This window comes from Sminthopsis crassicaudata, chromosome 5 (assembly GCF_048593235.1).
Source record: "Sminthopsis crassicaudata isolate SCR6 chromosome 5, ASM4859323v1, whole genome shotgun sequence".
In the NCBI taxonomy this organism is placed as follows: domain Eukaryota; kingdom Metazoa; phylum Chordata; class Mammalia; order Dasyuromorphia; family Dasyuridae; genus Sminthopsis; species Sminthopsis crassicaudata.
In genome coordinates, this window is record NC_133621.1 from 188,525,563 (window position 1) to 188,538,373 (window position 12,811).

A 12,811-nucleotide genomic window follows, 5' to 3' on the forward strand; every position below is an offset into this window, starting at 1 on the left:
ACTGCTTAGAATAGGTCAAAAAGAATGATGTGAGAAAAGATGTGAACCATTCTCCACTTGATTTATTTTAAAATAGCACACTGGTTGCTCCAAAACATTGAAACAGTAAATTTAACAAGTTTTATAAAGCTAAGTTTTGCGCCTTGGATCTTAGTTATTGGACATAGTTTTGCTACTCTAAAACCAAGAGAGTACTAAAAAGTTATGGTAATAGTAAGCTACAATTGCCTTATTAATCTCTGTTGCAAGTGGGCAAAGCCAATGCCAATAGATGTATGAAGGATGATGCTTTTAAAATAAAACCTGGTAAAATTTCAGTCCACATACTGCATGCAGTCAGCTTAACTGGTAGTAACAATCAAAATTTCGAACATATTATAATGCGGGAAGAGGGAAGACAGACAACTTATTCACAAATTTTGAGTAGACCCGATGCCATGGAATAAGAATCATAAAGAGTCTAAGGTTTTATTTCCCCTAACCACAAAATCTTATAATAGAAAAAAAAAAATCATTTTTTGAAGTTAGGGGAAATGGAGATGCTAAATGAAAATCTCAAAGGGAAAAAAGTAAACACAATGGAGATATGGCCATGTTTATTTTTACAGTTATTTTTTAAGGCACAAAATAAATTTAAAAGAATTGCTAAAAGAGACGGGAATGGCTGAGGGGGATTATTAATTAAGCAAATAATAAATAGGCTAGAGATGTTCTCAGATTCAAGCAGAAGAGCTTTTTACCTATACTAAAACTGACCAGAATTAATGTCCTCTTCCTTCATTAATATGTTTGCATTTTGAGAACATATCTTCAGCACAGAGAATGAGTTAGGTCAGAAGAAAAATATTCCTTTCCCTTCTCCCAGTCAAATCTTAAGCAGAGACTAGGAAAGGGACCCAAGTTAAGAAAGATGTGAAAAAAATCTATTTTATGTTTGGATTAGCCTACTGGAAAATTAATTTGCATGTGCTTTTTGTTTGATTGTTTCTTTGGATTATGTTTAGCTTCAGTTATGTAGTGCAAAGTATGAACCCACCCTCATTAAGAAGCAAAATCCTAACTTTTCATGCCATTTTCTCCTTGACCTTTACACTCTATCCTGAAACAGAGGTAAACCTGATGTAAAGAGGAGAAACTGCTGCAATGAAACAAACAAACAAACAAACAAACAAACAAACAAACAAACAAACAGGAAAGCAACACTCACATCCACACTTTCTCTCACACACTCTCATACATACAGAATGTCCCCCAAATCTCAAAACTCAAAGGAAGGTGCACATTTATATTTCAAAATCCTGAAGCTTGAAATGTCCAGGAAAATAGTTCTTGCTTTGTGGACTGAGAGTTTATTTTACTTCTGGATATAAATGTATGTAGTGTATTACACACATCTGTCCAAGAAATCTTGCAGAATGTGGATTTTACAGTGAATATCATGCACAAGATTAAAAACAAGACCAAAAAAAGGAAACTCTGAAAAGAGAGACAGATGTAAAGGCTCCAAGTGTTTAACTGCTCTGGGAAGAGATCACATCCGTTGACTGGGGATCACAGAAAGGTCCAAAACGTCCATAAATGTCCTTGGCTCGGACAGCAAAGTAGTACTTGCTGCCAGACACAAACTGAGTGAGAGTACATGCCATAGGCAGAGGAAGTGCTTTTACCTCCCCAATTTTCTTCCATTGTGATGGCATTGTGGCACTGGGATCCTCATGGTAAGCATAAAGGTGGTAGCTATCTACGCTGGCACAGCTACGGTCCACTTCCAGGACACTCCAGGACAGGACAATGCCATTCTGGCTTTGGACCCGAGCTAACTTCAAGTGTGGCTTCTGAGGAAGGGAAGTACTGGCAGCTTCAGGGGGCAGACGTTGTGGTTGAGGGGCTTCTGGTAGGGGTGCTGGGTGCAGAGGGCGAGATGGCTCCTAAAAGTCAAAAGAAAGGAGACAATGTTAAGGAAAAAGTACAGGTTCTTATTTTGAAGAGCTAGAATGGAGTTTGGAGATGAGCTTGCCTCATGTGCTCTAGTTCCACTTTAAAAACAGCATATTATAGCAGAAAGATCATTCCTTCTGGACTCAGAAGACCTGGATTATAAACACTGCCTCTGACACAGTAGTGATCACAGACAAGTCACTTAAAAGTCATGGAGCTTTCAAGATGCTGATTTGTAAAACAAGAAGGTTGGACTAGACAGATTTTGAGGGTCTCCCCTTCTAGTCCTAATGTGTAATCTCATAAACCTACTCATCTTACATAGGAGTAAACTAATTATGTTGTACACTTCAATACCAGCATACCTTATTCTGATTGTTTGAATTATCTAAAATAGCAGCATTGCTACTCCCACCATTAACATAGATTGTTTCCTTGACTTTTACAATCCTTTATAACTATTCCCTATGTACCAGCATGCTGGATGCTTTTCTCCATTTTGTATGTCAAATATACCAATATTACCATTTTGGCTATTTTGTTGTTGAAAAAACATAAGAAAAAAAAAAAAAAAAAAAGAAAACAGAAAAACAAAACAAAATAAAGCAAAACAAAGAGAACATTGTCATTTCCAAGCAGATTACCAGATCAATAAAGTACACACACACACACACACACACACACACACACACACACAAATATATTACATATTAGAAGAAATTACATTCATGAATGTCCAATTTTTTTTTTAAATTCCTTGTAAATTGTTCTTTGGTTCTCTGCTGTGCACCTTATTTACATTATTTTTATCCTCCTTCCACTCCCACTCCCCAGCAAGCTATATTTAATATATTTAAGTATACATATATACACATTCACACCCTCCCCCTACACACACTTTTTCCTATCCTTGCCATCTTTTTAATTAAATTGTGCTCCATAACTTGCTTTATTACCTAATCGTCCCCCCACCGAGATATCTCTCCCTTCTCTTTTTCCTTCATCTTTTGCTTCCCTGTATGCTCATCCCCCTTTTCTTATTTTTAAATAAATTTTGAAAGAAGCTAAACCCTTCATGGTATATATGTAGTGTTGCCTATTGAACCCATTCCCAAGGAGTAGGTATTCAGAACTACAAGCTTTCTTCCTCCCTTTAATGCCTCTTGTGTGTCTTCTTCCTCTGCACCTCATTTGTATAACATGATTGTTATTTTTGCCTTAACTCTGCCAATCTTTCTTTTGAGCTACCCTATTTGTTGTCAATCTTATACACACACACACACACACACACACACACACACACACACACACACACACACACACACACACACACACACACACTCATTCAATGGTTCAACTCATTGTTGAAGATAGCCCCGTTCATCAGAATTGATCATCATATAGTATTGCTGTTGAAGTATATAATAATCTTCTGGTCTTGCTCATTTCACTCAGCATGAGTTCATGTAAGTCTCTCCAGGCCTTTCTGAAATCAACCTGCTTATCATTTCTTACAAAAGAATAATATTCCATAATATTCATATATCACAACTTATTCAGCCATTCCCCAATTGATGGGCATCCATTCAATTTCCAGTTTTTTGCTACCACAAAAAGGGCTGCTACAAACATTTTTGCACATACAGGTCCCTTTTCCTTCTTTAAGATCTCTTTGGATATAAGTCCAGTAGTAACACTGCTGAATCGAAGGGTATATACAATTTGATAATTTTTTGAGCATAGTTCCAAATTGCTCTCCAGAATGGCTGGATGTATTCACAATTCCACCAACGATGCATCAGTGTCCCAGTTTTCCCACATCTCCTCCAACATTCAACCTTATCTTTTCCTGTCATCTTAGCCAATCTGAGAAGTGTGTAGTGGTATCTCAGAGTTGTCTTAATTTGTATTTCTCTGATTAATAGTGATTTGGCGCATCTTTTCATGTGGCTAGAAATAGTTTCCATTTCTTCATCTGAAAATTGTTCATATCCTTTGACCATTTATCAATTGGAGAATGACTTGATTTCTTATAAATTAAGAGTCAATTCTCTATGTATTTTGGAAATGAGGCCTTTATCTGAAGCTTTGACTGTAAAAATGTTTTCCCAGTTTATTGCTTCCCTTCTAATCTTGTCTACATTAGTTTTGTTTGTACAAAAACTTTCCAGTTTGATATAATCAAAGTTTCTATTTTGTGATTAATAATGATCTCTAATTCTTCTTTGGTCACAAATTTCTTCCTCCACCACAGGTCTGAGAGGTAAACTATCCTATGTTCTTCTAATTTAAATATAATCTCATTCTTTATGCCTAGATCATGAACCCATTTTGACCTTATCTTGGTGTACAGTGTTAAGTGTGGGTCCATGCCTAATTTCTGCCATACTGATTTCCAATTTTCCCAGTAGTTTTTGTCAAACAGTGAATTCTTATACCAAAAGCTGGGATCTTAGGGTTTGTCAAACACTAGATTATTAAAGTTATTGACTATTTTGTCCTATGAACCTAACCTATTCCACTGACCAACTAGTCTATTTCTTAGTCAATACCAAATGGTTTTAGTGACCATTGCTTTATAATATAGTTTTAGATCTGGTACAACTAGGCCATCTTCATTTGATTTTTCTTTTTCATTGGTTCCCTTGAAAGTCTTCCAGGTGAATTTTTTTGTTATTTTTTTCTAGGTCATCAAAATAGTTTTTTTGGGAGTCTGATTGGTATAGCACTAAATAAATAAGATTCATTTAGGTAGTATTGTCATCTTTATTATATTTGCTCAACCTATCCAAGAGCATTTAATATTTTTCCAATTGGTTAGATCTGACTTTATTTGTGTGGAAAGTGTTTTGTAGTTTTATTCACATAGTTTCTGACTTTCCCTTGGCAGATAGATTCCCAAATATTTTATACATAATCGGCAGTTATTTTAAATGGAATTTCTCTTTGTATCAATAACTGTTGCATTTTGTTAGTGATGTATGAGAATTGCTGATGATTGTGTGGGTTTATTTTGTATCCTGCAACTTTGCTAAAGGTGTGGATTATTTCTAATAGTTTTTTAGTAGCATCTCTGGGGTTCTCTAAATATACCATCATATCATCTGCAAAGCGTGATAATTTGATTTCCTCATTTCCTACTCTAATTCCTTTAATCTCTTTCTTGACTGTTATTGCCAAGGCTAGCATTCTAATACAATATTAAATAGTAATGGTGATAGTGGGCAGTCTTGTTTCACTTCTGATCTTTTTGGGAATGGTTCACCCAGTTTATCCCCATTACATATGATGCTTACTGATGATTTTAAATAGATGCTACTGACTATGTTATGGAAAAGCCCATTTATTCCTATACTCTCAAGTGTTTTTAATAGGAATGGATGTTGGATTTTATCAAATACTTTTTCTGCATCTATTGAGATGATCATATGGTTTTTGTTAATTTGGTTATTGATATAGTCAATTATGTTAGTTTTCCCAATATTGAACCAGCCCTGCATTCCTGGTATAAATCCTACCTGGTTATGATGTATTATCCTGGGGATGATTTTCTGTAGTCTTTTTGCTAATATTTAAGATTTTTTGCATCAATATTCATTAGGGAGATAGATTGAAAACAGAGAAAGAAAATTAAAGACCAATCCATCTGGTTTAGGTATCAATAACATGTCTGTATCATAACAGGAATTTGGTAGGACTCCTTCAATCCCTATTTTTTCAAATAGTTTATATAACATTGGAGTTAACTGTTCTTTAAATGTTTGGTAGAATTCACATGTAAATCCATCTGGTCTTGAGGGTTTTTCTTAGGGAGTTGATTAATAGCTTATTCTATTTCTTTTTCTGAAATGGGACTATTTAAGCAATTTACTTCTTCCTCTTAATCTGGGCAGCCTATATTTTTGAAGGTAGTCATCCATTTCACTTAGGTTCTCAAATTTATTGGCATAAAGTTGGGCAAAGTAATTTCTAATTATTGCTCTAATTTCCTCTTCATTAGTGAAGAGTTCTCCCTTTTCATTTTTAAGACTAACAATTTGAATTTTCCTCTTTCCTTTTTCTAATCAAACTTACAAAGATTTATCTATTTTGTTGGTTTTTTCATAAAACCAACTCTTAGTTTTATTTATTAATTCAATATTTTTTAACTTTCCATTTTATTAATTTCTCTTTTTAATTTTAGAATTTCAAGTTTAGTATTTGTTTTTTTAAAAAATTTTGATCTTTTTCTAGCTTTTTAAGTTGCAAGCCCAATTCACTGATCTTCTCTTTCTCTATTTTATTCAAGTAAGCCATTAGTGATATAAAATTTCCCCTTATTACAGCGCTTTGGCTGCATCCCATAAATTTTTTCTCTTTTTTTAAAGATCAGCTGTTTTTCCCATAAGGCATTTTACATTTTCTTTATTTTTTCATTCTTTTTGGATCTGACTGGTTCCTGTTGTCTCACAGAATCCAGCTTCTTAAACTGTGAGTCACAACTTCAACATGGGTTCTTTTAACTGAATAAGTGGGTCATGGAAAATGGGCCACATAAAAATTTCTTGGGTGAAAATGGGTCATGAGTTTTGGAAAAGTTTCAGAAGTCTTGTCACAGTATCACTAGTTTCTACTTGTCCAATTCTAACTTTTAAGAAGTTGTTTACCTAGATTTTGTATTTCCTTTTTCATTTGTCCAGTTCTTTTTTTTAAGCAATTGTTTTCTTTTTCCCAAGATGCTCTTTTTTCGTAATTCTCTTACAATGTCATCATCTTTCACCCTTGCCAACATAGCCAATCTATCTTCTCTTCCTGCCTTTTATACATTTCCTTGATAATAACTTTTATTCCTATTCTTCTCTGAGGTTTCTCATTGTTCCTATTGCCGACTCATTGTCAGAATGTTAGGATTAAAATAGATGGGCTTTTTATTTCCAAAGAAGTGTTGCAATTTGCCAAAGGTAATCTATCTGTTTTCTTCCTGATCAACTCTATGCCCAATCCTTTGTCCATCTGTAATATCTATTTCATACATACCAACAGACAATCACTGTTTTCCTTCCAAATGCATATCATAATCTGGACAATAGAAACTCCTTACCATTTAAATTATGGATGGCCATGTTCTGATCATTCTTGGATAGTTACAAATTTCTCCTATGGGTTTCTGTAATGTTTAGGGACAATAGTAATCTCAAAATCTTCCTCTATTTCAGATACTTACAAATCAATTCCTCAATTGTATTTCTCTCTTCTCCAACACAGATATCCTTTCTATATACTTTGTCTAATCTGGCTGCTTTTCCTATCTATATTCTTTTTAGTGTCATTTTTGCCTCTTCTAAAAGAATATCAAGACTGTGATGTTAAGATCCAATTTTAATACTTTTATTACCTTTGATGGTGAAAAATATGTTGCTAATGATGAATCTTTATATTAACTTTTTCGATTTTTCTTCTATCAATTTTCATCCTTGAATGCTTTGGGGATGATTTTTATTTAGCTGAATTTCTAATTCTTCAAAACAAGTTTTGCCTACCAATGTTTCTGTTTATATTGCTTTTGACCATGCTCTCTCTTCTTAGAAAAATAAGTTAAATGTTTGCTAAGTAGGGTGCTTTTGGTTTCTTGCTGGAGTAACAGGTTTTTTTAACAGCTAAATTATCATGTAAAATTATTGTCATCAGCATTGATGTCATTTCTGATGTCCATTTCCCATTTCTTATTGCTAAGACAACTCATTTAAGCAGTTAGAGATTGAGCTGATTTTATGAAATAAAGGAATGAAACTTGTATGTAGTCTCAACAAGTCTTTGACACCTCTCATTCCTTTTTCCTGAAATATGGTTCCCTATAGATAGCATTATAGAATTGATAAATGTCTAGATCGAGAGATAATCCATTTTTGTAACATGAACCAGTTTGGCAAGTCCACTGTGGTAGATTCCTTATCAGAATGTTTTCAAATGCATAAAATAAAAATACACAGGAGTTTGACAAAGGAAAACAGTTATAATGGAATAAAGATTTTCCCCCCACCTAAGTTCATAAATGATTTGAAATAATCTATGAAGCCCTATTCTACATTAAAGCCCTAGGTTCAAGTCCTACCTCTAATACTTAGAACTAGTAACCTTGAATAAATCATTTATTTCTCTAGGCTGCAATTTTTCATCTGAAAAATGAGAAGTTAGAAGTAGGATTTGAACCTATTACCTTTGAATTTAGAGTACAGATCCACAGATCATAGATTTCATACCATTTTGCTACTTAGAAATGATGAAGGAATTAAAGAGAATCAGACATTTCTGTAGATTACACATATGCAGGATCAGAAATTATTCTGCAAAATAGCTATGGAAGAGGGTACACAACTGTGTTAATTGGATAATTATAAAATCATCATCCAACTTCAGCAGGGTCTTCATTGTATCAGGGAAATTATTTTCCTCACTGTCCCTTCTATTCTCCAGCTTCCTACACATTCCTGTACCCTGCTGTCTCTCAGCTGAACTGTTCATCTCTAAATTTTCTGAGCATATTTTGAGGTTATACTATGTGAACTCTCCTATTCTCTTTTTTTCATCCCTGAAACCTTTGAAATCACCCCTCATTTTATCTTCTTTTGCTTCTATTCTCAGGCAACAAAGTAGCTCTTTTTGCCAAGCTTCTTCTACATATATACTTGATCCCATTCCTCCTTCTTTTCTTCAGAAGGTTGGAACTCTCTCTATTGGTTCCTTAACTACAGTCTTAAAACACACCCAAGTCGTCTTCAACCCTAAAACATCCTTAACTAACAATTATCAAATTTCAACAATTCTGCTTTTCTAAAATCTCTCGTAACACTCCCTTGTCATCTCTGGCACTGGTACTATCCTGGTACCAGCCTTCATCCCTTCATGTCAAGATTGCTGCAATATCTGCTGGTAAGTCTGGCTGTCTCAAATTTTTCCTCTCTATAATCTATGCAGCTGTCAAAGTGATCTTCTAAAAAGCGATCTAAAAATCCTGTTCTGACCAATGTTATACTCCCTTCACCCCCACCTCAATAAAATTTAGTACTTTTCTATCACTTCCAGAATCAAATATAAAATCTACTGGTTTTTAAAGGCCATAATTTTGTCCCTCTTTACTTTTTCAGTCTTTTCTTCATGAAATCCCACCTAAAATTTCATCTCCCACAAGATATTTTTCCTGATTTTATTTAATGCTGGTGCCTTCCCTTTGTTGATTAGGTATAATTTATTCTGTATATTTCATGTTTATATATAGTTATGCATAAGCTCCACTGAGTTTAACTAGATTTTCATGCAATATCTTTCCTTTCAAATGTTCTACTTTCCTAAACTTCTCGATTTTCTATTAAAGGCACCATCATTCTTCCAGGCCCCAAGGTTATTAACCTAGGTGCCATCTTATTCCTCAACTTTCCTCACCCCACATACCTACTTAATTGCCAAAACATCTCTTTGAAGTTGAGCTACATTAGTTTAAATCATTATTTCTCTTCTCACATGCTAAGATATAGCTTTGCACACAGGATTCCATTTGTCTTTAGATTTGTACTGGTCAACTCCCTCCCCATTCTCATGCCAGCGATGCACTTTCTCTTCATTTAAGACACAGCTCAAACACCTGTTTCTACACAAAGCTTTTCCTGACCTTTCTTTCTGTTAGGCTAGTTAATGTCGTTCCTTCCAAACTACCTTGTACTTATTCTATTTATAGATAATCTATACATATTTAATATGGGTGCCTTTTTTTTTTTCATATTAGAATGTAAGCCCATTATGAATAGAGATTATTTCATTATTTGAATTTATGTCCCTGGTACCTAGAATATGGTTGGCATTTAATAACTCCTCATAAACTTTTATTATTTATTGTATCCAGGAGGCTATTTGATTCTGTTAACAACCCAGTATGTAGTATTTGTAGTAAATTTTCTAAATAGTATCTTAATAGTAAATTCTTGACATATAAACAAATCAAAGCTAAAGAAGTCTTATGCTATTTCTAAAGAATAGGTAATTGTGAAAGAATAAGTGTTTCTACTGTACCTTAAAGTAACCAATGAAGAACCAATTCATTTCAGTGGCATTTCTAATGTCAATGACATCAAAACAATTCTATCTTTCCTTCCCTTCCTCTCTCTCTGTCATCCCCCCTTTCCCCATTCCTCTTCATTTCACTTTCCCATCCCCCCCCCCCTCAGAAGCTAATGCTCTATACAACTAAACTTATTACTTGTATAGTTAATGATCTAGTAATGCCAAGAAATTACTTACAGGATGCACCTGTGGGGGTCGGTGATGTACTGTTAACTGAGGCCCTGTTGATCCAAGGGTTAGTCCATTATTTACAACATATGTAGCTGCTTGCGGCACTCGCACTGTGACCCCTACCAAAAGAAATAAAAAACATAATCATCAATCTATTCTAGAGGTGTTGTGGAACTTTGATTAAAGAATGTAGTAAATGTGAAACCAAAGAATCACATTAAATCCTAATTGTTCAAATTTTTTAAAAGCCAGAGGAAAAAATGAGGCTTAAAATGCTTTGATTCCTTATATTTTCACAGAATATTAAAAGTTAAAAGGAACTTCAGGGGGCTTGTATTTAAACATGTAGTTGGAAAAGAAACTTTATACATCACATTTGACTAGTGGTCATCTAGATTTTATTTAAAGACCTTTCATGAGAGAGAAGGCATGACCTCATAAAGTAGTCCATTTCTGGATAACTCTACTGTTAAGTTTCTTACATTAAGATTAAACCTGCATTTTAACAGTTTCTAGTCATCTCTAGTTAGTTCTGTCTTCCGGGGCCAAGAACACATGCAATTCTTCTTCCATATGATAGTTTTTTTCTTTCATTTTGTTTTTCATGTGATAGTTTTTCAGACATTTAGAGATAGAAAATCTGAAGGCTGAAGAAATCTTAAAGACCATCAACTCCAATTCACTCATTTACAAGTTAGAGAAAAGCCCAGAAAAGTAAATTCACCAAAATGCAGTCTTGCTCCTTACTTGCTCCTTAGGAACTTGTATGCAGGCAAAGAAGCAAAAGTTAGAACTAAACATGGAATAACTGATTGGTTTAAGCCTGGAAAAGGAGTATGATAAAGCTCCATGTTGTCACCTTGTTTATTTAACTTATATATGGAGTACATCATGTAAAATGTCAGTCTGGATAAATCAAAAGCCAGATCAAAATTATGGGGAGAAATACTATTAATCTCAGATATGTACAAGATACCACATTGATGGAAGAAAGTGAAGAGAATTAGCCTCTTGATGAGGGTGAAAGAGAAAAGGAAAGCTAGTTTGAAGTTTAATATTGAAAAAAAAAAAAAAAAAGATCTTGACAACTAGTCCCATCACTTTCTGGGAAACTGAGGGAGAAAAATGGAAGAAGCTGAGCCAAATTTTGTATTCTTAAGACTCAAAGATCATTGCAGATCAAGACTACAGCCATGAAATTAAAAAATTCTTGCTCCTTGGAAGGAAAGCTATGACAAACCTAGACAGTATACTAAAAAGCAGAGACATTAAACGTTGCTGACAAAAGGTCATACTAATCAAAGCTATAGTTTTTCCAATAGAGATATGGCTATGAAAGTTGGGCTATAAGGAAAGCTATCACCAGAGAATCAATGCTTTCAAATTGTGAAGCAGGAGATTTTTGAGAGTTCCTCGGACAGCAATGAGATCAAATGAATCAATACTTAAAAGAAATTAATTCAGGCTATACATTTAAAGGTCAAATGTATATCTGAAATATAAAGAAGCTGAAGCCAGATAATGAGAAAACCGGATTCACTGAAATAGAACCTAGTGCTGGAAAGATTGAAGGTAAAAGGAAAAGGGAACTTCAGAAAATGAAATAAATAGTTTCATGAAAACCACAAACATGAACTTGGATAGGCCTCAAGAGATAGTGGAGAATAGAAGGGCCTAGAATACTATGGTCCTTGGGGTCATGTAAGAGTCAGACTCAAGTGAGCAACTGACTAAGTCCCTAGATCTGAAATAATACTCTAGGGGAAAGATTCTTAACCTGAGATCAATAAAATTCACCATAATGCAAAGAAGTCCATTACACAAAAGTGGTTAAGAAATCCTGCTCCCGGTGTAGAGGAGAACAGGACGATCAAATCTCTAGATCTGGCTACGATGCTCCTCTTAATGTGGCCAAAGAGCACACAAGCTTTCCTGACTGTCAAAATCATACAATTGAGTCATACCGAGTATCTGACTGAGTAGTTCATTATAAGTCTTAAATATTTTGCCCAGACTGCAAGTTGATTTTTTTTTGTGTGTGTATGTTTGAACTAGATGTAAAACACTGCATATGGATAAAGGGACTGGTGGCATACTTCTCAAATTTTCAGATGACATAAAGCTGCAAAGAATAGTAAATATCCAAAGTCAATATCCAAAAGGATATAAGAACAAGTTAAATGAAACTTCATAAGGATAAATGTAAACTCTTGAGCTTAAATTTTAAAAATTAACTTTACAAATTTAAGATTGGGAAGAGAGGTATACTTAGAAAAAAGATTATACTTGAAATTTTACTAGCGAATACTGTGATATGGCAGCCAAAGTAATATAATTTTGAACTCTGTTAATAGAGGAAAAGTAGCCAAGACTAGTCAGGAGAATGTACTCTTGTTCCCTGGTCTGGGCTTACCCTAACTAGCAGTGTTTAGTTTTGTGCATTCCACTTGAAGAACATTAATTAGCTACATATGTATAGTGCACCCAGAGAAAGGAAATTTGGATGGTGAAAAGTCTGAAGTCCAACCCATATATAGATGGGAGAACAGAAGATTTAGAAGGAGACATTAGAGTTGTCTTCAAGTTTTGGAAGTACTGTCACATGGAG

At 34.4% G+C, this 12,811-nt stretch overlaps 1 protein-coding gene across 11 annotated transcripts in view; it reads right to left on the reverse strand.

Moving 5' to 3' along the window:
• Positions 1-581: 581 nt before the first annotated feature.
• The window catches only part of ATF7IP (activating transcription factor 7 interacting protein), a 130,638-nt gene continuing 118,408 nt past the window's right edge, over positions 582-12,811 (reverse strand). For all 11 annotated transcript variants that reach the window (XM_074269119.1, XM_074269113.1, XM_074269111.1 and 8 more), the window contains 2 exons: positions 10,210-10,322; positions 582-1,928 (listed from right to left, as the gene is read on the reverse strand). In XM_074269119.1, the coding sequence (XP_074125220.1) occupies positions 1,512-1,928; positions 10,210-10,322 (530 nt within the window). In that variant the 3' untranslated portion in view covers positions 582-1,511. The remainder of the gene's footprint in view (positions 1,929-10,209; positions 10,323-12,811) is intronic.